The following is a 27,359-nucleotide window of genomic DNA, read 5'->3' on the forward strand; positions in this document are numbered from 1 at the left end:
GTTCCTCCTGCATACTATTGTGTATAAGTGGTGTTTTTCAAAATATGGTATTAATATATGCATATGTCTAGTCAAATTGAGACATAGTTTCCACATTTTTATATGCAGAATCTTAGAAACATTTTTTAAAATGGGTGTAAGCTCAAATGTAAAGTTGGGGATACAGATTATCATTGTGATAATTTCTCAAATCTCTCTTCCTTCGATTGGAGCTGAGAGTTTACACTGTTGCTTATCTAAATATGGTTGTGCCAGGTTTTTTTATAGTGATGTTTCTGCAAGCCTACACGTAGGAGTTCTCAATGGTTCCAAGAATATTCAGTTTTGTAAACTCAAATTCCAGGTTACAATTTTTTAAGATTCATTGCTTCAGTTAAAACTGCTTCTGATGAGATGTTACTAAATACAGTTGTCATTGTTTTCACTCAGTTTATAATACTGATACTTAACACCAAAGTCATTGGAACCGTATTTAAACTTTTACTTTACATATAAATATGAAATACCTTTAAGTACTCAGTGCAATTTTAGTAACTTGTGAAAGCAAAAAAAGTTTGTTCCCAAGCTCATTTGTTGTATAATATAGAAGCTGTAGAGGTTTAGTGTAAGCAGATACCACAGTACCTGAATTGCTGCCTTAATAGAAATTGTATTGTTCTGATGATGCTGCTCCTGTTCTTTACATTCTCTATTAATTGATGGAAGAAAACAAAGTTTTGAGTTGATAAACACAATTTTTGCACACATCTGTTAAATTTTGTGTAGACATTTTATATACATGACTATAAGTAATTTTAAGTTAATAACTGGAGTGCTTTTTGAAACTTCTGCCTATGTGACTGAGATGGTACTTCTCTTAAAAATCAGGTTCCTGTCTCACTGGTGTTGACCTGAGACCAAGAAGAAGTGTTGATAAAACTACAGGGGCATCACAATTGCATGGGGTTAGTCTTGTATGAAATCTGCCTTCAGATGACTGTAAGAGACAGTGTGGTAGAACTTGTCTACATTGTACTTCCAAAGAGGATTAAAGTGTCATCAACTGCACTTTTCTAAGGAAGCATAGAGCAATTAATCTTGTAGATTTGATTCCGTTCTGATGGTACACATATACTTGTGCAGTTTTCTTATAAACTAGTTCAGATCCATATTTGGATTTTGAGGATTAGGCATGGATTTAGATAAAAATGTTAGAGAATGTTACGTTCCCTTAAAAGTGTCAATTGGCTCCTCTTTGAAATAGTGCTTCACTCTTCAGATCCACGCTCACACTGGCTGCTTGTCAACCTATGCTCCTGCAAAGATTTAAATTGAATTTCTCTGGTTTTATTAAGTGTTGGTATTCACTTCCTGGAAAAGCCATTTATGCTTAATTGTTCACATGAACACTGGCTTTTTCTTTGATCTTTAAATTCTGCATTTGCTTGTCTTTTCATATTTATTGCCTTTGATTATTGTATCTGGTGCTGTTATTGAACTTCAAATCCTGATCACGCAGTGTCTCAAAACTGCATGTTCCTTTGATCCCAAGGTAGACAGAATTCACTATTGAAACTGTAGGAGAAAGGATTATATAATACTTTTCTCTCTAGAAATAGTAAACAATTGCATTAAAGAATGGAAGCAGAACAGAAATCATCATGCCAGTAAATAATCTATATTTGTGACCCTTCCCTCCTTTATTTGTGACCTTTCTTTCTCTTTAAACTATATGGATTTAGTAAGTCATTACTTTTCTCATTTTTAACAACTCTGAAAACCTTCCTGTGAAAAGGCTCATGTGTGGTTGCTTAGCTACAGCATTGTATGTGTGTTATGCATTTCACTGTCTGAATAATAATAAGGTGAATTTTAGGAGTTTCCTATTCGTTAATAAGCACTGAGAAGCAAAGCAGAAATGTAAGGGAAAATGGAACACAGAAAAGTTACTTAGTGAATATTATTGGGGTTTTTTTCTATTACTCAGGTTTATGCATTTTCCTGTCAAAATATCTGCCTTCAATCACTACCAAGTAGAATGTTACAACAGGCAGTGGATTCTGGTGATAGCGAGAAGAGATTCTTGCTTGAACATCAGTAAGAAAGTTACTATAAAATGTGTAGACAATTTTTAAAAATTCAGTGTTTATTCTGTTTCTTAGTATATTTTGATATGAAGAGGATTTGTCTTATCATAGGTGCTTTTTTGGTTGTAGTCTCAGAGGGTATGGAAGCAGACAGAAGGTCTGAGCTTGCTATTTCCACACCAACTCCCTGCTCGTATTTTGGTATATACTTCATGGCTGGACATAATCTCACTGTGTGTACTCTTGTATTGTAGAGGTGACTTCCAGATACATGGATTTGAGAAACTGCACAAGGTTATTTTAGATGAAAGCAAAATTAGCACCCATGTTTTAATGGTAAGGTAGTTCATAGTTTGTAACAACTAAAGTTACACAGAGACAGTGGGATGAGGTACACAACATTACATGAAAGATTTTTTTCTCCTAGAATCTTCTCTTACTCCTCCTTTCCTCTTTTTTCCTGCATTTTATGATAAGCAGATTATTTCATATCAATGGTATCAGAAATTGGACTGTGATACTGTGTTAAGTGCTGGTCCTATGAATTGTCTTTTAGAGATTTGCTTGGTCTCTAAAACATGATATTTGCAACACTGGTGGTAGGGCAAACTGTAAAATCTTTTTTTCTGAAAAGAGATGTTGCCTCTTCTGTTCTGGAAATGTCCTTTATTGAAGATTTGGAGATTCTGTGGTTAAAACTATCGACCTGAATCTACATTTAAAGTTGAATTCAGACATGGGAGTTTTGGGCTCATGGGTACAGCATACAGTGTGCACTGTCTATGTTACACAGTGATCATACATTTGCTTTGTTCTTGTCTGCAAGCTGCTTCTGCATGTGTGCAAATGATGTTAAATAAAGAACTCGTTATTTTATGTCTAATCACTGTGCAATAGAGATTTTAAAATATTTTCATATTGTTCTAGGTTGAAGTGACTTAGAACTTTGAAAATGCCATAGATTTCTGTCTTGTGTTATCTAAAGGACGCTTGTAAGATGACAGAGGGAATAGATTTGTTCCTAGAAGTCATTAAAAAGAAATAATTTGTTCATGTAGTTTTCTATGTGCATGTCTTCTCAAAAGACACTCTAAAATAGTGTATTTTTTTCATTCTTCCTTAATAGGAATCTCGTTAAGAAGTACTGTCCTAAACGTTCACCAAAGGATGAGGAACCCAGGTAAAAATGTGCATTTCAGGTTCTATGTATAAACAAACAAGGACTGACAGTATGTGCTGTCCTTTTATGGATTTTTCTTTTTAAGATAAAGTATTGAATTTGCTAAGACAACAAAAGAATTCTGCTTGGCTTCTTGTAGTTCTACTGTGATTCTTAAGCATGAAACTTTTGTTTACGCCTGTTAGTATTTTAATGTAGTAAACATGGCAGGTTGTACTTGCTCCCTTCCAAATTAATTTTTAGGTTACTGAAATTTCGAAAGGAGAAGTTTAGCATGCTGTGTACAGTCTAGTATTTGGGGGATTTTTAAAGAAAAGCAATTATGTGTCCTTAGGCTTTGTTTTTTTCTTGGTTTAATAGTGTTTTCCAGTGCATTTTTATGGCAATACAAATGTAGCTGTGCATCTATATTCTGAGACTTGAATGCACACGAAATTGTCATGTTTCAGGCAAGAAGAGCTTTTAAAATGCTGACTTGCTTTGACTCTGGAGGCCAAATAAGTGAATGCCTAATGGTGGAGGAACAATTCGTGCTAAGCAACTTTCTTTATCAGAGATGTGCTTGTTTTGTTGTCCATGGCCATAGCCATTTTTAAAATTTATTTAGAAAAGGACAATACTTTTTTTTCTTTAGTGATAAGTCTTAGGAAATAAAAAAAGTGGGCAAGTTTCAGGTTGCAGCCAGAACACGTGCTGTGCAGAGTGCCTGAGAATTCATGGTAGGATTTCTTCTATCTCTTTTAACTATGTAAAGATCCTGGACCACAGGCTATAGGATTTCCAGTGCAAGGGTGGCATTTGAAATTTCCAAGAGCCAAGCCTATGGGGATAGCAGTGTTCCACAGTTATAAGAGAGAAAGATGTATATTTTAATGTGGTGCCTGTTTTGTTTTTCCTTTCTTCCCTTCCACACACACTTTCTACCCTTTGCCCCTCCTCTTCCCCCCTTTTTAGTGCCAGCCATAGTGGCACCTTACTTCCAGCCAAGAGGTGGGCAGGCAAACAGGCAGCTGTCTCCAGAGCTGATAGCAAACTTGTTCTGTAGAACATCCATCGGGATGCATATGAGTGGTATGATTGGCATGTTCCACCCTCAAGACTACCAAGCACATCATCTCTGCAGCAAGTTCAGCCTCCGAGCCTAGGGACGTATGTATCCATTCCCAAGCTCAGGCCTCTCAGTTGGCAGCTTAGGAGATACCACTATACTACAGGGCTTTCCAGGTAGTATTCTTCTTCTTTCTTTTCCATCCACAAAACCCCATGTTCTTATAAAATGTGTTTGAAGAGACATTGCAACATATACAGTGCGTGCTAGGCTTAACGTAGGCTTTCCCAGCTTGTATTTCTGCTATAACTCAATTAGCATTAAGATAAGGTTTGTTGTAAAATGTGTATGATTTTTTTTTTTTTAATTTAATCAGGAGTACAGACTATGCAAAAAGAAGTCCATGTAAAAAAAACTTTCTGACCTTTTGTGTATGGTATGTTTGTGTGTGTGTGCTTTCTGTCAGGTTTACTTCGTGTATTGCCTTTTTTAACATCCTGAATGAGTTGAATGACTACGCAGGACAACGAGAAGTAGTTGCAGAAGAAATGGGACACAGAGTGTATGGAGAATTGATGAGATATTCTCATGATCTAAAAACTGAGAGAAAAATGGTAATTTTTACATTTTTTATTTATAAATAGGATGTCGGAATGTATGTTTTTCAATGAATTGATGTATTAGTTTATCCAGTTTAATGAACATGGCAATAAGTTTTGTAATACATTGTAATACATTTATAAAACACATTTAAAGTTATTCTGTATGTTTATACACTGGTTTACTACAGTTATTAAACCTAAAAATTAACATATTGGGAGATAGTACTTACTAGTAAGCTTCTTTTTGCCAGTGTAATTTTCGTCTGTGGTACTGTTTTTATGTGATTAGTAATGTCTTCCAAAGAGTACCAGTAACTTGTGGGAGATACTGCACATCATCAACTATCAACTAGAGCAGGGACTAACTAATGGTAATAATGCTAAAAGATAGGCAAGTTAAACTTATGTGTGGTTTTTTTAGCATCTTCAGGAAGGGCGAAAGGCTCAGCAGTATCTGGACATGTGCTGGAAACAGATGGATAATGTGAGTTGGTGTTTGGGGTTTTATTGCTGTTGAACTTAAATAATGTATAGTGTGTAAATGGAGGTGTTGTCAACTGTCTTGCTTAGATTTTAATGTTTAGCTGTAGTACTGAATGTCCAAGTAACTTAGTAGCATCCAAAATACAGTTCAATGTACTTATAGTTCCCTGGTTAGAACAATCTCCTGTAAACAGCTTCTGTGTGCATGTTTGAGGAAAGCCTTGGCTTTTATCCAGCATAACGAGCATAAAGGAATCTATTTTTAACATGGGTACAGACTTTGGTTGCTTCTCCTTGGGCTGCTAATAATGACAATGTATTTATATGAAGATGAAATCTTAAATCAATATATTTGACTTGAGTTTGAGGCCTTGTTACATGAGGTTTATTCAAGCATACCACAGACAACTGTACTTTCAGGAAGTAGAATTTTAACAGAGAAATGCAGAAAGTGAATGTCTCTAGAACAGATTATAAGCCTCTTTTTATTCAAAGAAATGCTTTTAAAGATAAGAAAATATAGAAATTCAGTCAAGTCTATTCAAGATGCATTCTGATATTCTGCTGGGTCTGTGTCTTAAAAATTTATTATACCTTTGATCCAGATTATTGTGAAGCAAGATTGGAGAGATGAATTTCTTATTTTGTTGTTGTGGTCCCAGATGAGCAGAGTCTTGCTTCATGTTCATGTCAGAGTTTAATTCATTGTCGGAGGATCAAAATAGAGGCAGATGTGGAAGTTATAGATGTTGTCACCCTTCAGCAAGAAATTCCCAGAGTTCAGCTCAAACAATCAGTTGTATTTCCTTGAGTGCAAAGTCAGTCTTTTACATGCACACAGCCCTGAAGGGACACGCTAAGCTCATTTTCCTGACTTTGCACTGAAGCAGGAGAGCAGTGCTCGCACAGTCTCTGTTGCAGTTTGTCTCTAGAGATGCTGAATTCTTGAGCTGCAGCCATTTTTCCTACAGCAGTTGTCTTGACAACAGCCGGATATATTGAACATCATGTACATTGAATACTGTTGTCTGTGCTACCTACAGCTGTGCCAGTTGATGTGAATGTTGATGATGATTGTAATGTATATACATCCTTCAGACTACCTTCAAAATAATTTAGTTGAATTTACTGCAGTAAAATTGATCACTGAAGAAGGAACTTGAAAATTTTGCTCATACAGGTTCAGGTTTAAGTTTCCTGCGCCATAACTTTTATTTAGGTTATTGAAGTCAGGCTAGAAAGTGGACTTGTGTGATTATTATAAACTATGGCTCTTTGTAATGGATTATTGTGTATTTTGTACTTTGTAGCATAATTGCAGTTTCCTTGCTGATACTTCAAGGAAATAAGTTTTAAATAGAAAAGTGGAAAATTTTTTAGATCTAGTTGTTGTGATAACAATGTGCTTATTTAAAGGTACTTAGTGAATTTAAGATACTTAGATGGAAGCTTTGATGTTTAGAATTCAGAATTAATATATGAAACTGAATGGGAAAAGTGGCTGTTGAAGCAGTGGATTTGTGCCTTTTGTAGAGCAAAAAGAAATTTGAGAGAGAATGCAGAGAGGCAGAGAAGGCACAGCAAAGCTATGAACGACTGGACAATGACACTAATGCGACAAAGGCTGATGTTGAGAAGGTAAGGGCAGTGGCCTTTATTAAAAATAATATATTATTTGCATGTTTGCCATCACTACTGGAACAACATTCAAGGAGTGTATAAAATTGTGTATAAAATATGCCTGCTTATTATGTGCAAAATCAAAGTTATAGTGAAATGTAAGGCAGCATGGGAAGGGAGGATGCTTCATTAGTCTCGAGACAATGCTGCTTAGATAGAATCAGAATAGTTTAACTTGGAAGGGATCTTGAAGACCCCCATCCAGCCTGGCCTCGAACACTGCCAGGGGTGGGGCATCCATAGCTTCTCTGGGCAACCTGTTCCAGTGCCTCACCTCCCTCATAGTAAAGAATTTTTTCCTAATGTCTCATTTAAATGTGCCCTCTAGGAGTTTGAAGCCATCCCCCCATGTCTTATCACTAGGACCCTTGTAAAAAGTCCCTCTCCAGCTCTCTTGTAGCCCCTTTAGGTACTGGAGGGGGCTCTAAGGTGTCCCCAGAGCCTTCTGAACAATCCCAACTCTCTCAGCCTGTCTTCATAGGAGGGATGCTCCAGCCCTCTGTTCTTTTTTATGACCCTCTCTGGACTCTCCTCAGCAGGTCCCTGTCCTTCCTGTGCTGGGAGCTCTCCAGGTGGGGTCTCACCAGAGTAGAGGGGTAGAGTCACCTCCCTTGACCTGCTGGTCACGCTGCTTTTGATGCAGCCCAGAACACAGTTGGCTTTCTGGGCTGTGAGTGCTCATTGCAAGGATCCCCAGGTCTTTCTCCTCAGTGCTGCTCTCAATCCATTCTCTGCCCTGACCCAGGGGCAGGACCTTGTACTTGGCCTTGTTGAACTTTGTGACGGTCCCTCTGGATGGTTGTGATGACTGTCTTCCTTAAACAAGAACTCTTTCTGATGTTTGGTATCTTGTAGTATACATGTTCAGTCACTTCTGTGTTTTTTAGAATATGCATTTAAGCAGAGTGGCTAAGGGAGCTAAAATGATCATTGCTTTCTCTGTATGCAACAAGTGGGTTTGTAGAGTGTCAGTAGATGTGAAGTCTCACATTCTTTACTCCAGTTATAAGGATGTCGGTTTTGATGACTTGTGACTAATGTTTTTGCATAGTTGGTAAAATAAAATAATGCTGTGTGTCATTGAAAAGCACAAGATGTGTTTAACCTGGTAACACTTTCCTGTTTAGGCCAAGCAACAATTAAACCTGCGCACACATATGGCTGATGAAAACAAAAATGAATATGCTGCACAACTACAGAACTTTAATGGGGAACAGCACAAACACTACTACATTGTCATTCCTCAGATTTATAAGGTAAAATAATTAATAGATAAAGTATGTCTGATCTTCTAAATAAGCAGTAAATTTTAAAATTTTAAACTTTAGTTTTAGGATTTTAGTGGATAACTTTATCAAGAAATTAGCATGATCTTGATATAACCTGGTGTTTTATCATGAGACTTATTGCTTACCATATTTATGCTTAGATTTGTAACAAAAATGCTCAGTTGCATTTTCTGTAAGATTTTATATTTTATAGATTCTTTATCTAAATATTGCTGAAGAGGTCTGACAAAATAAACATTTGAGACATGTAGGTGACAACAAGCATGTGAAACAGTCATTCTAATGAGTTTTGGTCAGTAGTTGTCATGATATTTGGGGGGGTGTGCAAATGCTTTGCCTCTGGCAGAGATGAAGGAAAGCACGTGGTGACTGTGGTTTAATGTATCTCATGCACAGATGTAAAGTGGGTGGATTGGAAGCAGAAGTGCTGGCCCTGGCCCCCAGCTGGTCATTGCTTCATCAATTACCAGCAATCCACAGACTTCTCTAAAACATAAAAAAAGTTAAAGATCAATAATTTGATTCTGAAATGGGGATTTCTTGCGATGCTTAATGTAGTTATTAAGATATTTTTTAACAGTCTTTCAAAAACAGAGAGACTGCAAAACTAAAGTACTTTGGGGGGCATCAAGTGAGGAGAGTTTAAAAGTGTGTTGGCACATACCTCCAGCCATGTAGGAGAATAGATGTGGGAAGTGATTCTGAGACAGGGAGTCAGGAAATGGCAAGTGAAGTACTGGCTTTATTTGAAGGTGTATTGACTTAAGTATGCTTGATGTTTTCCAGAAGCACAAGTCCGTTGATATTTTTTTAAAAAAAATTCTTAATAGAAGGTCTGGGATTCGCAGGGGAAATTGCCTTGGCTTATTAAAGAATTTTCTAATATTTTAACTGTTAAGCAGCACTGCAGTAGATCTGACATTAACACACTGATGGAAGAATTGCAGTCAACTCCCAGGAGAATCAGTTTGATCGTCTTTGTAGCTTGGACCAGAGTTTTTCTTTACTGCCTTTATTTCTCTAGGGTTAAAATCCATTATCCTTGTAAGACAGTACTTATGTTTTTTGAACACTACAGTAAGAACAAAAAGGCCTAGTCCTGCTTTCTCTTGGGACTACACTTTTATTATTTCCTTGCAAGTATTTGGTAACATTCTGTGGGAAAACCTTGGGAATGGGGTTTAGCATGACGAAGTCGTTGTTTTGGTTTTGAGAGATGAAATTGAATATTGGTAGAGACATTTGCCTTAGCGTAGTTGCAGGAAAGATCCAACTTCTTCCCCAGTTTTTGACAACCTATTGGTGTATGTGCTGTTGGTCTTTGTTTTCTTTCCACCTTCAATTAGGTGAAAGGTCCGGGACTATGACCTTAATAGTATTTCTCTTGAATTTGTTCTTTTTTGTTCTGTTCCAGTAAACTTTTATTGCAAATCTTATGTAATGGTATTCTTTTCTTTATTTTCTTGCACACTTCTAAAGGAAATGGTTTGTATTTCAAATCAGAGATCATGTCTAAACTGCAGATAATTTAAATTTTCCCTATTTTTTAAATAATTAGTATTTATTGGAAAGTATAAAAATAAAAGCAAGATGGAGATATTTATCACTGCAGAAATTACTTGGAACTAGAAGGAGAGAGTGAGGAGATGTGGAAATCAGTAAAATTGGTTTTCATTTGGGCATGAAACAAATACTTTAAACTTTGTCGCCCATAGACACTGTACATGGACTTTATTCAAGAAGGAGGAAAAGGAAGTCCAGTCCTTTATATAATTTTTAGAAATCAAAGTGTATAAACTCTTCGTAACTACTGTTCTGGGCATCGTAAATCTATGCCTGAAAGAACTTTCAAGTTCTGTTTTGTTAAGCAAATAAAAATACTAGGAAAGCACGGAAATTCTGTACTACACTGTGGTGACCACAATTAACTGCATATATCAAGATCAAGGGGAAAAAATCTGCAAATGAAAGCTTTATTTTATCTTTCTTTGCACTTGCAGCAACTTCAAGAAATGGATGAAAGAAGGACTATCAAACTTAGTGAATGTTACAAAGGCTTTGCTGACTCTGAGCGCAAAGTTATTCCAATAATCTCTAAATGTTTAGAAGGGATGATCCTTGCAGCAAAGTCAGTCGATGAACACAGAGTAAGTAGAACTGAGTAACTTTTTGAAAGTGCGTGAGCAATTGAACTGATAGGGAAGCTGTGGAGAGGGGAAAGGCTGACTTAACCTGTGCATTTTTCTTCCTGTTGTCAAATATATTTGCCTGCTCGAGAAGTGTGGTGACTTCAAACCTAAAGTGATCACTTCCACTTTTGGTGTCTGCTCTCTCCCTGTCTTATTGATTTCGTGTCATCTGAAGATCTTTGTTGCTTTCTTTTTGTGTTTGTTTTTGGACACGTTTTGGTTATCCTGAAATGCCTTAGAATACCAGTGTGGTTGGTATTTTCTCCTTTATGTGGCATGGAATCATGTAAAGAGTGTTCAGTTAAGAAAGTATCATTCCATGTCCTGTTTGATTGCAGCTGTTGGCACTTCTTTCTTATTCCTTATAATACGGGTTCTTGCCGATTATACCTTACTACATCTAGTTTCTTAGTGTTATCTTCATTTCTGTGCCAATGTTGAAAGATCAAAAAGTGGAGTAGTAGTTTGTCCCTTAAGCATGTCCTGTTTTAAATCTGTGATAACCCTTGGGAAGTATTTGGGAAGTATGGATTCTGAATAGCAGAGTGTGCTTTGAACACTGCTGAGATAAAAAAACATATGTTATCTTAACTCACTCTATCCAAAAGCACGTGTTTGGAGCTTGCTCTTACTTTCCCATCTCTGCATCTCTACAATTAAAAGAAAAATTTGTCTCCCCATTTTTTCTCTCTCTGGTTCTTGATGGGTTTGCTTTTTAAACTCCTTATGTCCTATGTTTAGGACTCTCAACTAGTGATAGACTGCTTCAAATCTGGTTTTGAACCTCCTGGAGATTTTCCATTTGAAGACTACAGTCAGAATATTTACAGAACTATCTCTGATGGAACCATCAGTACACCAAAGCAGGAAGGAATGAGAATTGATTCAAAAACTACAGTCGGCAAGGCTAAAGGAAAGCTGTGGCTGTTTGGAAAGAAACCAAAGGTAACAATTAAGAAATTATTACTTGGAAAATTAAAATGTGAACATCTAGAGTGCATGGAAGCAGAAATTTATTTATTTTAAAATAACCTTCCCCTTGCCTGCCGCTGTCTTTTAAAATATGTGTAAGGAGATCTGAAGCCTGGAGTAGGGTTGGATACTTATCATGTTCCTTCTATTGATTTGTGTCTGGGAATGTTTAATTTCATTTGATAAAAGTAGCTTCCCATTACTGTAATGGGAAATCTTTCTAAGATTCTGTAAAGACTTTCTGCAATTGCATAGAAAAGGTGTTAATTGTGAATGTAAAAATAAGGGGGAGTGTGCTTTGGAATCGGCCAGACTTCAGATCTCTCTTTTATAATATAAAAAGCAAACCCCTTCTAAATGTCACATTTATATGCAGAAGTGCTATATAGATTTTTATTATACCTGCTGCTTTTGAAAACTTCTGAGATTTGTCTGAAAACATTAAAGTTTATGATACCTCATTGATAAAACTTAGTGTTGAAGCTCCATAGTGGTAAATGTCCTAGAAAATATTACTATGAAATAGGTAAAAATATTTCTATGCTCAAGAAAAATTGAGAGCATAGAAATTACTCCTTTGTTGTCTTATGATATGAATTACAATTAACACTTTCTGTGCAAGATGCCTTCATGCATCAACAAAAAAGATTGTCAATACATGCATTAGTTACATAAAAATGAATAATGGAGCATATACATATTTAAATTTTATGCTGTGTCTTATTTAGTATTGGAGCATATCAGTGAGCCATTTTAATGATTCTCACAAATTTCTATGAGATTATTTTAATGGTCTAAGCCAGTTTCTGTCATTTATTACAGGAAACTTATTCTTAGAGCCTGTTACTGGTAGGAATTATTTTCCTCCTTGATAGTATTCCAAGAAAGCATATCTTTATAGAAAGGAAGGATACAGCTGATTTTTTTATTCCATGCTCAGTATATTATGTAACTGCAGCTGTGTGTTAAAGTGAAAACTGATTGTTTGCTTTTCATGCAGTATAATTTAATGATTGATAATAGTTTAAATGCAGTAATATATGAGCATATTTATTGCATTTGTCTGCAGAGGTGGGTGAGATTCAGCCTAGTCTAAAATCAGATCATAATTGCCAGTTTGGCCACAAGACATCTTTCTGAGAGTCTGTAAATCTACACTGGTTTTCAATCTGGACCTTGGCATTTACTGTAGTTATAAGAAGTCCCTTAGTATGAAGGCAGCTGAAGAAAGCTGTCAAGACTTGCCTTACTCTTTCTTCTCCCCAGTTTGTTCACTTTGTATGTAGCCTTCAGAGTCAGCCTTACTGTTTTCTGTATGGAATCACAGGTGTACATATGTGTATACAGACTACATATCCCTTCATAAGGACCTGGACAAAATGAAAGATTTTGTTCCTTTTCTTTCACCTGTTTTTGGGGAGGGTGGAGGAGTGCTCTACAAAACAGCAACTGGGAGCAAAATACTTACCAGAAGATATATATATTTAATTCCAAACACTATTCACAGGTTTTAAAATATATTCTTAAATTAGCTAATACAAAACTAGCTGATTTATTACAGCTAGAGTATTCATGGTAGCCCTTGGACCTTCATTTAGCTGAAACTATGGCTGGTCTTGACTTCCAGATATGCATTTACCTAATTTTTGATGTTGTCAAAGACTTAAACGTCTTTTTGAAAGGGAATGACTTGTACAGCAGTGGAAATAGTACAGAAAAATTAAACTGGGAAAGAGCAGCAGAGGTTTGAGACACAAAAAACGAGAGAAGCAATTTGAAGAAAAAGGAGGAAGTTCTCATGATGATATTAAGAATGACACACAGCAATTGTGTCAGTCCAGCCTGACTACAGAGATTGAGAATACTTCTTGTTTTAAGTCATTCTCCATAGACATACCTGATATTTCTGTCTTGGCTAACCTGGTAGGGTACCTCAATATGTAGGAGGAAGCATGGAGCAGGAATGCATGAGCTTCCAGAATGACTGTAACTAAATTGGCAATAGCAGAACTTTAAGAGAAGGGACAGGGAACTTTGGGATCTTGTTAGGATCTTGTGGCAGTGTTGAGTCTAAAGCTTTTTTGAATGTTCCTTCATTCTCTGCAGCAACCTGTAACTCTGAAGACTAACTCATGACAGAAACCCTGTTAAACCCAATACAGTTATAGTATTAATATGTCTGGAACGTTACAAGCTGTTTCTGTGTTGGATAGAAATTTTAGTTTTGTAAGACAGAATTTTCATTTTAAAATCACTTTGAACATTTGGCTTATTTATTGCTTTCTTTATTTCCACATTAGCCACAATCCCCACCCCTAACCCCTACTAGTTTATACACATCCAGTACTCCTAATGGGTCCCAGTATCCCATATTCTCCATTGAACCAGTGCATTATTGCATGAGTGACATAAAAACAGGGAAGCCCAGAATTCCTTCTTTCAGAAGCCTCAAAAGAGGGGTAAGTTCAATAACAAGTTGAAATGCATGATGGGCTATGAACAGTGTGTTTGTGATGTGGCTTTTCTAATGCTCTTCACCCTCGTTATAAGGCTTACTTGGTTAAAAGTAACACTTCAGCTATAAGGTCACTTCTAGAATACTTTTTATCATACTATACAGAAGTTACCAACAGATTAAAAATAAAATAGAAATACTCTTTATCACAATTGAAATACTTGTGCCTAAAAGAAAGGTGTTATAAAGAGGGTGCTCAGCATGTGTTTGATACCTTTCTTCATTGTTGTTCACATTCACAAATGTTTTCCTACCATCATGTAACATTTTTGCAGTAATTTATCATTGGCTATATAGTCACCACAAAAATCATCTGATAGATCAGGTGTCTTTGCTGAATTTGAATTGAAACTGTAGTAGTTGATTATGAGATAGTGAACCAAGAAGGGAGAACTTGAATTTCTTCTGTACATCAATTGCTATAGTACATGGGGCTAGCACATTTTGGAATACTGATTTTTAAAGCATTATAGTTTTAATGCATTTTCTGATTAATTAGTTGTTCTTGTTTGTCCTAGGTTCTTTTGGGTAAAAATATTGAAAAATTACTACCAAATGCCTCCTACTGAGACTTAGCAATTAATTTACTAATTTATAGTGGCATATTCTGCAAATAGAATTTATTTGGAAGTCAGTAGATGGTTTCCTAGCAACGTTTATAGTACTAGTGATAAATGTACTGGCACTTCCCTGCTATGTCAGAAAAGCATAGGCTGCTCAGTTTCTGTATGTTTGATGATATTTATTGATCCAAATAAATTGATCCAAATATATGTATTTGATGATATAATTAATAATATTTTGATGTTTCAAAACAATATTGACTTGCTGCCTCATTTGCATCAAGAATGGTTGACTACTCTTGACTTAATGTGGAGATCAAGGTACAACCTTGTTATATTGCAGCAAGGGTATAATTTAGAGGCTCCCTTGTTGTCATTCTGAAATAGAACAAGTTTCAGTTAAAACTTATTTTCTTTAAGTCATGTTGTGGCATCTAATTTCAGGCCCCCAGATATCTTGGAAATACCCTTTCTACCACAACCATTATTTAGAAAATTCTTGTGGTCCTCTAAGTATATATGGAGGACAGTTTCTGCTTTCCCCTTCTGAATCACTTATAATTTGGTCTGGTCATGAAGGTAATGTTTCTTCTTTAGTACTTAGTGAGGAACTAACTGGATTAGATAGCACAGGTCTTGATTACACCTCAGTTTTGTTGATCACTAAATGTATTGACTCCTGGCTTACAAATCATTACCTTTGCAGTACTAGTAGTTCTAGAACCTCTTACTGAAGCAAAAGATCATCTACCAAAAACTACAGAATGCTAATGGAAAATGAAAGTCTGTCTTTGATTTTTTTAAATACATTGTTCATATTGTACAATTGAATTAATATAGGATAGTATTATTTGAAATTAGGGAGGATCACTAGTATCGTACAGATCTCAATTAACTCAAACATGCCAAAAGATTAAATAATCTCTGTAAAATCTTCAAGATAAACATTTAATTTTTATATATTTTGAACTTCCTTGCAAGCATTTTAACAGACATCACATTATCACATATTTTTTAAGTCTTTTCAGCATAAATGTATACTGGAATACTAACAGATTTTTTTTTCTCATTGATCAGTCTTATCTTTATAATATATCTTGATTAAATGCTTAATAGTTGCTCATACATGATGCTGTTTTCTAGATTTTTGTCCCTGAAAAACGATGTCCCAGTGGTACTGACACACAGAACTACCAAACCATAAAATCATAAAAAGGTTTGGAAGGGACCTCAGATATCATGTGGTTCCAGCCCCCCTGCCGTGAGCAGGGACACCTTCCCCTAGACCAGGTTGCTCAGAGCCCCATCCAACCTGGCCTTGAACACTTCTAGGGATGGGGCACCCACAGCTTCCTTGGGCAGCCTGCTCCAGTGCCTCATCATCTTCTGAATAAAGAATTTCTTCCTAACATTTAATCTAAATCTGTCTTTAGTTTAAAACCATTCCCCTTTGTCCTGTCACTATCTGCCTGTGTAAAATGTATTTAATTTGCTTCAGCTTCTACCGAGCTCTGTCCATGAGTTGGCATATATCAGACAGTAAGAATACTGGTTATTGTGTTTAACATGCCCCGTACAAGATTTCTCTCAAGGCCCTGGAGATCACAAAACCAGTCTTTCTTCGTTCTGTGCTTCATGCAGTAGATTCTTCTATCGTGATGTAGAGCAAAAGCAGCAAACAGTAGCAGTAGAGTAGGTTACTGAATAAAGGTGTAAGCAACTGTAACTTGCTTTATTAGTACTGCTGCTACCTGCTGCTGCTTCTCCTTTGAAATCTCAGCAGTTCCAGAAGGTGTCAGTGTTTATGACAGTCTGTGCTCAATGCCATTTGGTACATAAACAGATGCATCAGCAGCAGCAATATGTAAACCTTAATAGTGTTTGCTTGGAAGACTCTTTTTAAAGGGAACAGGAAGTTTATTTATGCCGTTTTGCATCCTTGAACCGTATTCAGTTTTCTACCAAAGTATCATTCATGAAGGTGCTTTACTTCCCTCATTGCTAGAAATTCTAGTTTTGTCTGTGTGCCCCAATCAACAGCCTTAACAAGTGCTGAGGGAGTCATAAGTGAGGTTGAGATTTCAATCTCCTAAGTTGCTTGGTGTTTCTCTGGAAAGGGTTATCCAAAGTCATTGAAAGCACAGGAGATCTTCAAAATGCTGTGAATGTTAAACCCAAGATTAACTCCTGGCCCCCATGTTTTACTTGCTTCTTTGAAGGATAAAATCTTAAATGTCTTTATTTTTATCTGGACTAAAACATTAGTAAAATTAATTACTTCTAAACTTAAAAAATATCTTTGTTTATTCTAGATCTACTGTGATAGTAAAGTAAATGCATTGTAAAAATTACATTTGTAAAAGTCATGGTAGTGGATTTTGAGCTATGATTAACAAATTATTTGCATATGAGTGATCAGTCCATCATCATCAAATTCTGCTATTTTGTGCAATGTTGGCTCTGTGTGTGTTTCTTTTCCTACAATAGAAGGTCTTTAGCCTATTATTCAAAACACTAAAATTCAAAAGTAGTTTAATGAAATTGTCTATCAAAATTTCATAAGTTAAAGTACCCATTATCACTAGTAATTTTCTTCAGTAATTCTTAAAGCAATTCTTAAGCTTATAGTAAACTGTGTTTTTATAAATGAAAATGTCAATCCTTAAGTAATATTTTAAAGATAGATTTTTAGGCATTAATCATTTTCGTAACTGGTTGTTGCATGTAAATAATTTCCCGTTTCTTTCTGTTTTCAAATGAACTGTGCAGTGGTCGGTGAAGATGGTAAGCCCGTGTGCTGATCTGTCTGCTGTACTTCTCCTAAGATAGCATGAAAATAATCTTTGAAAGTGTTTCCATATCATAACTGCTTTAAGTCAGGTGCTGAAATACATCTTCAGATTTTCCACTCATATGCACAGTCTTCTTAATCATCCATGCTTAATGTAAGGCAATTAGACTTGTGATCTGGCTGCAACTAAATCTGCGACTTGGGACTTTCAGAGTTGACCAGTATTCACGAGTTGGTCATGATGGAAATACTTGGTGATTTTTCTTTGTCAGGAAAATTGTTGAAGCAGCATAAAATACTATATGAAAAGATTACAAAATTTGTGTAAAGAACAAATATCGAATACTGCACTCCTTTGAATTTGGGAAAAAAATTGTAGGGAGATGATCCTTTATGATTAGAAATATAGAAAGCTGTTACATTAAATGAAAACCGCACCTTAATCAGTACTGTTGTTTTGCAGAGTAAATCAGTAAAATTCACAAAAAGACCTCTGTTCTTCTGATTCTTCTTTTAGGTTACTCTGATTTTAACTGACCTGTAGGGAAGAATGATACAGAGGATGTGATTGTCTTTTTGTTTCTTTGTAGTGTGTAAAAAACACCTGAAAGGATTACAAGGTTTTTTTGTCCTTCAGAAAGGAACACTTATGTTTTATTTTGGAAACATTATATCTTGATTTTCCTACTTTCATGGTGTCTTGTATTGCATTCTTAAAAAGCAGTGAGATTGATTTTTACAAGTGCAAAAGATCTAAGAAGTTGAGTGGGGCAAGAAGATCTTAAGGGGGGGTATTGGAAACTTGGCACCCAAGCCTGAGGCTGTTGATGTAAAAATCTCAACAGTCAAGTTTCTGTAAAATTTCTTCTTGACAAAAGAAATGCTGTCCAGTTTGGTTTGCCTCCATGGAGGGTTAACTACAATGGCAAGTAGGTTTCTTGTGCTAAAACCAACTTCCTTAGGCAACTGGGAACACAAAAGATGGAATTTAACCTTCTGTTATTATGACGTGTACCATATTTCCTTCTTAACACTGTCGCTGTCTGTCACCCTGAGGGGAAGAGTTTTCACAACAAACTCACAAGACAACATAAAAATCTTCCCATGCATTTCATATCCAGGCCCTTCCATCCTGCTTATAATCTTGGCACAAGTTTGCAATCAAGTTTGCAGGGTTAGGTTCATAACAATAGGTGGTCTTTAAGTTGCTTGGTTTGGGGCTTTTTTTAAGGTTTGGGAAGTAAGAGGGTTTTTTCCCTCCCTAATTTTTTTGGATTTTTTTAATAGTAAAAAGGTTAGTTGGAATATTTGAGCAATATTTGGATTCAGATTAACAAACTTAGGTCAAAGTTTTGATATTATAAAGGCTTTTTCTGTGTTCCATTAACTGGTTTTACTCAAGGTAAAATCCATCAGAACTTTTAAAGTTTTAATATGTTTTCTAGGATTGCTGAACTTCTGGAAGAGAACTGTAATAGTACTTTGGAATGAAGATCCAAAATATAGTATTTTTCTTTTGGTAGCATCCAAATCACCATAGAACACGCTCCAGAGAAAGAAACAATTATATCTACATAGTATTATTATATACACAGATTATTGTTCTGAAGTAATTGTGTAGTAATTAATTCTGTCCTTTCTAAATCTGCTTTGAGTGCAGTGGATGTAACAGGAGGTACATGACTCAGCCTTTCAGAAAAAAAATTAAGTGTACAAATTTTGAATTACCTCTGTGAGCCAACTGTTACAGAAGGCAGAAAGAACCTTGAATGAATGACTACACTGGCAGTGAGAACATGCATTTATTCTGTTGCGGTCTTTTGTAGAGCTGTTTGTCGAGTAGAGTTTTTAAGAAGGTCCATCCTGCTTCCAGTGAACACTGTCCATGTGTGGATATGTCACTTCAGCTGCCTGGGTATGTGCATGTAACTTGTTCCATGGTATTTCTGCTTGCAGGGCCCTGCACTAGAAGACTTCAGCCATCTCCCTCCAGAACAAAGACGCAAGAAACTGCAACAGAGGATTGATGAACTTAACAGAGAGCTACAGAAGGAAACAGACCAAAAGTGAGTGCATTTTTTTGGAGCTCTGTCATGGTTCTCTCACTGTTTCTTTTGGAGTCCTCTACCTAATCCAACAGTGCTCAAAAGCTAGGAGACAATCTACTAGGCCAGGCTATTAACAAGCATTTTTAAGTTCATAGTTTGTTGTATGTAGGTTCTTATTAGCATTGCTTCCTTCTGCTTTATTATATTACTCATTTTGATCCTAATACTGCATAGGAAACATTGGCTCTAAAATCATGCATTAAAAAAAATGCATAGGTCTGTTCAGCAAGAGAGCTGTCACTTGGTGCCTTAAGAATGTTACTAATGTTTAGGAAATTATCTATAACAAACAATATGGGAAACAGTACTGAGACTGGATAGAGAAGAGTCAACAGTTGGAGTCCTTGTGTGCCTATGCCCAACACAAGAAAGGAAGGCAAAGTGCTAAGAGGACAGAATGGGAGAAGGATTTAGGCAAGGTGTAGGGGACCAGTAGTTCCTCATCTCTGTGCTTAGTATCTAATCATGGGTCTGGATCTCACACACATTATTTTAGCTTTAATGAATCAGTACTGATGTATGTAATTTTCATAACTGTTGTTGTGTTTTGTATGTTTTTAGAGATGCCCTCATCAAAATGAAGGATGTTTATGAGAAAAATCCCCAAATGGGTGATCCAAGCAGTTTGCAACCAAAATTAACTGAGACCATGAGCAACATGGACCGTCTTCGGATGGAAATACATAAAAATGAGGTTAGACTCTAAAATAGAGTTTCTTGGAAAATGTAGATGATTGGTACAACTGTACTTTGCCTTACAGCTTTTAAATATAGCACCCAGAAAAACTACTTGTTTTAAGAAAGTGCTCCTGATAGCATTTTTGTGGGCTGCCATATTTTCAAGTGTGTTCATCTAGCTAGAATAAGGATGTGTTATTAAAGATGTAAACTGTTCAGAAGAATGTATTATTATTCAGTTATTCTGTGATTCACACGGGATTAAAGATTTTTCTTTTCCTTAAGACTAGTATGGAGTATAGGCTAAGTATAAGTTCATGCTTCACATGAAGTAATTATGAGGCTTGACATCTGCATGCAGTCTCTCTGTGGCTGTGAACTGTATGCACTTAAGTGCATTTGTTAAATTTGCTGGTTTAGAATCGAGTTTTCTTTGACACTAGTATTTATCTTTTTTTCCCCAAGGCCTGGCTTTCTGAAGTTGAAGGTAAAGTGGCAGCCAGAAGCGACAGGCGGCACAGCAGCGATATCAACCACCTTGTAACACAGGGCCGAGAGAGGTCACTATTCTGTCTCTACTGCTTTTGTCTTAGCTAGAATCAGTACATCTCTCTGGTAGTTAAGAGGAAGTGATGGTTGTTACTTATCCTCTGAAAGTCTGTGTCGTTCTAAAGGAAAATCTTACTGGCTCTGACTTCTAGAGGTCACTTCATGCCATTATTGTAACATATAAAATAGTCTAATTGAAACACCTGCTCATTAAATAGCAGTGCCTTTTAATGCTATCTTATTCTATTGCTTGAGGCTCACACTAGTTTTCCATGTTCTGTGGAGACAAGTATGTCAAATTTGTTTGTTTTTGTAGCAGAATTCAGTCTAAGCTTTTGCTAGGTCAGTTTTTTCAGAAAATCACCTCTAGCAGTAATATAAAACCTGCTAACAGGAATTCCCAGGTCTGCCCTTTCTGTGATGCATGTATGTTCTGAGTTGTAGAGCTATGAACTCCTGAGTCCTCATGCTCCAATCATTGCATTATAGCCCTGAAGGGAGCTACACGGATGATGCAAATCAGGAAGTTCGCAGTCCACCACAGCAACACACTCATCCAAATGAGTTTGATGACGAGTTTGAAGATGATGATCCATTACCAGCTATAGGACATTGCAAGGCTATATATCCATTTGATGGTAAGGTTAACAACATGCACTATGATTCCTTGGCTTATTATAAGGCATGGATTAGTTTTTATAGAGAAGACAGGTAAAATGATTTAAAGTAAATTAACTGTATGAGCAACCAGTTGCTTATAAGATCAGTGAAAATACTTTATGAATTACTTTAACTCATGAGCAGTACATTTGTGCTGTTTTAAGATAAATATTAGCACAGCTATTGGCAAATGGTCAGCTTTACAAATTGGACTAGGTTCTTTTCTGTACGTCTGTTTGGCCATATGTTCTCTTGAACAGATTTTTTATTCTTCCTGTTTATATATAATTTGGAAACTGTGCCCTGGGAAAAAAAATGACTTGAAATTCTGTCTGAACACTGAGACTTCTTTGCCTCTTGTTTCTCCCAGGTCATAATGAAGGCACTCTAGCAATGAAAGAAGGGGAAATCTTGTACATTATTGAGGAGGACAAAGGAGATGGGTGGACAAGAGCTCGAAGACATAATGGAGAGGAAGGCTATGTGCCAACATCATATATAGATGTAACGCTAGAGAAAAACAGCAAAGGTGCAGTAACCTATATCTAACAGTAAACTGGCAGCTTTCAGTTGTACATTCTCCAGGGAAAATAGTGGAAAAATAGTAAGTTATGCAGGTTCACGGAAAAAATTACAGAAGTCAGCAATGATCTGTTGTTTGCATTGGAAGTTTGCTATAGTTCTTTTCAGAGATAACCACGGTAAATTATGCATCTTACACTGGTCTGTAATTTTGACCAATGTCTTCTGCTTTGTTTAACTGATCTAGAGTTCTTGCTTTACAAAGCACTAAATCCAGTTCAGCTATGGATTGGACCAGGATTCCTGCTTGTTCTGTAGAATACTTTGTTTTTATAGAGAACTGAAAAAATACTTAAGTTTTAAAGATTTCTAAGATTTACTGTTCCCACTTTTATAACTTAAATTATATGATTAAAACAGAGGGCTTTTTCCTCTAATAACTAACTGAACTCAGTTACTGAAAGTTATTAATTTCCTTCCTTAGCAAATACTTGGCAGCTTTCACTTCTTAAACAGGAAAATGTTTTCTGATTCTGAAAGTTCAAAAAAATACTCAGGAAAAAACATTACGATTAAGAAGGACAGAAAGTTCGCTGACCTGCCTTTCTCCTTCCTTTTCAGTACTTGTAATGTAGAATGTTCTGTATTGGACACAACTTCATTGTTTTAACTCTAGATACCTTGAACAAACAAAAAGAGACCACATGTAATGCTTGATGTCTTACTGAAACCTCTCTCTGCTCCTGATAAGGGAATGATTTTATATTCTTATATCTGTGCCTGTAAACTAACTCTCTGAATTGTATTGTGTTTAGTTTGAAATCAAGGTCTTAAATGTACAGTAATTCTCCTCATTGTTAAATCACTGAGGATTGGAAAATGCATTGCACTACTTGATTACTATGAAAAAAAAAAGCTTATCTAAAAACTGTAACTCGTATTTTTACTGAGAGTTTGTGGAATTAAGTACAAGGCTGATGTGTAGCCACTGAGAATGGCCTGTTAGAACTGAGCACGCTTCTCTTATCTTCTAAAGGCCTTCAGTAACTTTGTTCTTTTCTTTTTCCTCTTGGACTGCAGGTTCCTGAAGCGGGTTTCTGAGAAAATGGGCGAGATCTTGAAGGAGGTTACATGCAGCTGCTGGGGGGGAGGGGGTGGGGAGGGGAGGGGTACTAGACTGGGAGGCCCAAGGGTAAAAGCTAGTTGCATGAATGCATGCAGACATACATTTAGTCACTAACATCTTAGCATCTCCATATATAGGTAAGGATGTATTACACAATCTTGAATTTGTGCAGGAAAATAGAGTTCCATTACCAGAGTAAAAAGGCTACTGCTCCTAAAATTGCTTTATTTTCATTGTTCTAGGTTGTTCCAGGTGCACAAACTATATTTTAGCTTGTGCAATGTTTTGATTTCTCAATTATGCTCTTTTCCAACTCATTTTAATTGGCAGTCACTTAGAACCATGTCAGTTATCAGTCTGCCTGTGCCGCCTCCATGCTCGCTGTTAACCTCCTCCTGCATGCCTAGGACAGGCATGTGCTGTGTAACACTTTGCCATCAGTGCTTGTCTTATTTTGTAACAAATCATTTTCTTTAAATATCTTCGGCACTAGAGTTTCATCCCAGTATCCATGTATGCTGCTATAACAATACCACTGCAACCATCATTACATTCCAGATTTTTGGCATAACTGATAAGAGACCGTAATGTGTTTTCTTAATTTGGGGAACTAATACATCTCAGCTCTAGCCTACAATGCAATCAAGAGAAACTCCTAGACCTGTGGTCCATCTTCAGCCCTTCAGTAACCTGTTGTGAGCACTGAAAACCTGGAACACAACCAGAGGATTCACCACTGCGAGCTAATGACTGTTTTCAGAAGTCAACCACTTGCCATTCAAAAGCTGCCTTAAACTAGAGTGCCTAAAATCTGCTGTTTGCCAACACTACCACTTACAGTATCCCACAAGGGCTTTGTGTCTCAGCTCTTTCCACAGTGCTGCAGCTGCTGAGGTAGCCACGGTAGGTGTTTTCTAGAGCTCTACTTTACTGGATACATGGTGCATCGTGAATTTTATACATTGAAATGTGTATCTCATTACTTTTATACATTGAAATGTGTATCTCTTCATTTGACTTTAATATTTTTTTAAAAGATTTTTATGGAAACTGTCTTTTAGTTTTTCACTATGAAGTTCCAAGTTTAATTACTGCAGTGCTAGTCCATTTCCAGGTGATGCTTCATTGTATGGACCAGTTGAAATTTGAGTGATACTTTGTTAATGATCTATGTGCACTTTTACTTGTAAACAATTGAAATTTGGATATGTTTATACGTGTAAATATAGTTGTCTGCAGTGCCCCTATTGCTTATGTTGTCTTGCCTCCCATTTGTGGTTCTATTAATACTTCCGTCATATCTGATTGATTAAGCTGATAAGAATTAGACTAGAGATGTTGGGGGGAGGGATACTTGTATCAAAGAAAGCTTGTCAACCCAGCCACCTGCTGTTCAGCAGCATATTATAAAATAATAATTAAAACATCCTCTTTTTCTGGCGTCTGAAGCAATATTTGGATGCAGCAGTGCTGGATTCTGTTTCATTTCAGTGTTATTAGAAACTGTACTACCAGTAAAACTGAATTTGAGTGACTTGTGTAGAGGTTTATTCCTTTTGTTATGTATACCACTATTACACAGCTTGACCTAGTGTACTATGGGGCCTATTAAACTCTAAAGTTTAGATTTTTGGAGCTTGTATACAGGGTTATTTATATAATAATGTGACATTACTCAATACTGACAAAACTACTTTGGTAGTTTTTTGGCTTTGGGGTTTTTGGGGGGTTTGTTGGGCTTGGGGTTGGGTTTTTTGTTTGTTTTTCTTTTTTTTTAAAATCTAGTGCTTTTTTATTTTAAAGTTAGAGAAAACCGCGATGATCCTTGTGGGTCCCTTCCAACTCAGAATATTCTGTGATTCTGTAATTCTGTGAAAAGGAGGAAATGTGATCTGTGTATTTTCTGCTAAAGGGCCTGTGGTCTGCCTGGCTGACAGCCTTGCAGGTCAGTAATAATGCTGCCTGGTAAAGGACTAAATGCTCTCTTCACGCTACTGTTTGTTTTTCTAAAACCAGGATTTGCTTCCTTTGAAGGCAGGTTGCTTTCAAGATGGATAGTGCAACTTGTATGGGGGTTATTAAACATAGGAAAAAACATTTGTACTTGCACAGCTAGTTATAAATCACTTATTCTAAAATTCTGAATGTGAGTTGTCTTAAAGCATCTGACATTTTCCAGTAATTTTTTAATCCTTTTTTGTGCACATGTTGATTTCCTAAATGTTAAATGCTTTGTTTAAAAATAGTGTTCTCTGTTGAGAATATTTTCATGGAATAAAAAAATCTTTTCATGGTCTAAGTAATTAGCTTCCCCATTTGTCTTTTGTTAAGATCAACAGGGAGACTTTCATTGTAAGGTCTGTAAACTCTTGATGTGGTGGTAGAAACCTCTGTGGGGAGTGTGGATAGGAGGAACAGATGTTGGTTCTGTTGTTGGCATACTCAAATACTTTCAGTGCTCTAAGTAACATCTCACTCCAGAAACAGGCTTACTGGCAACAAGCACATCCAGCTCTAACAGCAGTTCTTACTTAAATAGTTGTACAACGTCTGAGGATAATGCTTATACCAATTCTCTATGTGACAAAGTGGAATTTGTTACTAAAACGCTTTATATAATAAACACTGTCTATGCTGTTTTCCTGTAAAAAGTGCTACCACCACCTTATACTTTGCCTTCATCCAAGGAAAAAGAAAAAATACTTACCAAAGTCATTCACCTCAGTAAATGAAGCAATTTTAATACATACATACACCCACATTTACTCATGTCTGAAAGCATTTTAATTATCTGGATTGTTTGTTCTTGTCATTTCATCATTCATTCCTGGCAGCATAGCTGTTGTGCAGGCTTCAGCAAAAGCCAAAGCACTACAGGTGCTGTCTTAAAAAAAACGTAAGTTGTCCCAACACATAGACAAACTCATTTTCTACTTTCACAGGCACAGTGACATTTGAGCCTTGTGTTGTGGTCACAGATAAAGGATCATTTCTGCAACCTGCAGTATTTCTGTGATCTGTAAATATGCAAATTATTTTGCATAAAGATACACTTCAAATCACAATTCTATTTACAGTGTTTTATAGTCATTAAAGGAATATTATACAACAATTTTTCTGCCATGTCAGATACTTAATCTATCATTTTATTTACACTGTTTGCTTCATCTTAATACTAAGATGCCAATGCCCTTACTCATTGGCATCATTAAAACATTGCAACTCTGGAGAAATAAAGGGATAACCAACTGTTTAAAGGGATCATTAAATGACTTGGTGTCACAGTAAATAAATAATTTGTTTAGAAATCAGTAGTTTTAAAACAAGTGTGCATCGTGCATTTAAAGTTCTAAACATCTTGTGAAATGCAAGAGGTCTGTGCAGTATCGAATTGCCAGAAGAATTCTAAGGTTATTTCAAGTATATAATTTTAAATAGTGTTTACAGAGTCTTATATACTTAATTGTTCCACCAGCTTCACTAGAGGAGGTTCCAGTTTTCGGGAAAGTGCAGTTAAAATCCGGTTGAATTTCTCATATCTTTCACTTTGATTAACTTGTGCTCCTTTGCTGCCCCAGAGCAATCTCATTTGAAATTCTGTCTTGAAGATTTCACTCAGCTCTTCATCTGGCTGGAAACCTAGTAAGTAAAAAGAATCCCACAATACCACCATCAGGCAAATGCTTTTTGTTCTGTAAAAATGGCTTTTAAACTGTATTCTCCCCAAATAAGCTTTAGTGTGCTGCATTCCTTTTGCACAGTGATTTTCAGAAGCTAGTAAAACAGTGAAAATCCTTTCCATCTTTGACATTCTAGTAGCACACAAATGGCTCTAGGGACACTGGGACAGGCTATCCTTTGTTCAGTTCTAATGTTCTAGAATTGTCATTATAGCCTGACCTTAAATATCATTACTGATGTATATACATGCTGCCTGCAGAAATGGTTATATTTCACTCCCTTAACTTTTCCACTGCAAGTTTAAAAAAAAAAAATAATCACATAACTAATTTGTAGCCGTTTTCTGGCTGTAAGCAGTCAGGATCTGAGTGTTGCATCTTGCACTGCTGTAAAGAATCTTGTTATCACGGGTGGTGTTTTATTTGCAATAATCAGAGTAGGAATTCTAAATTGTACAGAAGACAGGAAGTTATCCTCAGTCCTTACTGTACCTCTATTCAGTTGCTAGAAGGGTCAGCATATTAACTTTAAGAACTTTGAGTATGTTTAGCAAAAATGCTTGTTGGAGAACTATAGTGATGAATAATTTCCTGGCTGCTTTTAAACAATACTGATGTTGTCCTCAGGCTGAGTTTCCTGCAGGACATTTGCTGCTGT

The 27,359-nt window shown here is 36.3% G+C and overlaps 2 protein-coding genes across 9 annotated transcripts in view; one reads left to right on the forward strand and one right to left on the reverse strand.

The window, feature by feature from the left end:
* The window catches only part of FNBP1L (formin binding protein 1 like), a 60,820-nt gene extending 35,496 nt beyond the window's left edge, over positions 1 to 25,324 (forward strand). For 2 of the 4 annotated variants that reach the window (XM_017834994.1, XM_017834992.1), the window contains exons 3-14: positions 3,193 to 3,246; positions 4,761 to 4,908; positions 5,318 to 5,380; positions 6,913 to 7,017; positions 8,187 to 8,315; positions 10,349 to 10,495; positions 11,279 to 11,482; positions 19,335 to 19,444; positions 20,048 to 20,180; positions 20,630 to 20,724; positions 21,203 to 21,351; positions 21,744 to 25,324. In XM_017834994.1, the coding sequence (XP_017690483.1) occupies positions 4,843 to 4,908; positions 5,318 to 5,380; positions 6,913 to 7,017; positions 8,187 to 8,315; positions 10,349 to 10,495; positions 11,279 to 11,482; positions 19,335 to 19,444; positions 20,048 to 20,180; positions 20,630 to 20,724; positions 21,203 to 21,351; positions 21,744 to 21,922 (1,380 nt within the window). In that variant the 5' untranslated portion in view covers positions 3,193 to 3,246; positions 4,761 to 4,842 and the 3' untranslated portion in view covers positions 21,923 to 25,324. Of the gene's footprint in view, positions 1 to 3,192; positions 3,247 to 4,760; positions 4,909 to 5,317; positions 5,381 to 6,912; positions 7,018 to 8,186; positions 8,316 to 10,348; positions 10,496 to 11,278; positions 11,483 to 13,809; positions 13,969 to 17,356; positions 17,372 to 19,334; positions 19,445 to 20,047; positions 20,181 to 20,629; positions 20,725 to 21,202; positions 21,352 to 21,743 lie in introns of all 4 variants that reach the window. The other 2 variants (XM_017834995.1, XM_017834993.1) reach the window with 2 other exon arrangements.
* A 458-nt stretch (positions 25,325 to 25,782) lies between these two features.
* Positions 25,783 to 27,359, reverse strand: part of BCAR3 (breast cancer anti-estrogen resistance 3) — an 85,035-nt gene continuing 83,458 nt past the window's right edge. For all 5 annotated transcript variants that reach the window (XM_017834984.1, XM_017834983.1, XM_017834985.1 and 2 more), the window contains one exon: positions 25,783 to 26,660. In XM_017834984.1, coding sequence (XP_017690473.1) covers positions 26,473 to 26,660 — 188 coding nt within the window. In that variant the 3' untranslated portion in view covers positions 25,783 to 26,472. The remainder of the gene's footprint in view (positions 26,661 to 27,359) is intronic.

This window comes from Lepidothrix coronata, unplaced genomic scaffold (assembly GCF_001604755.1).
Source record: "Lepidothrix coronata isolate B3197 unplaced genomic scaffold, Lepidothrix_coronata-1.0 Scaffold247, whole genome shotgun sequence".
NCBI lineage: Eukaryota > Metazoa > Chordata > Aves > Passeriformes > Pipridae > Lepidothrix > Lepidothrix coronata.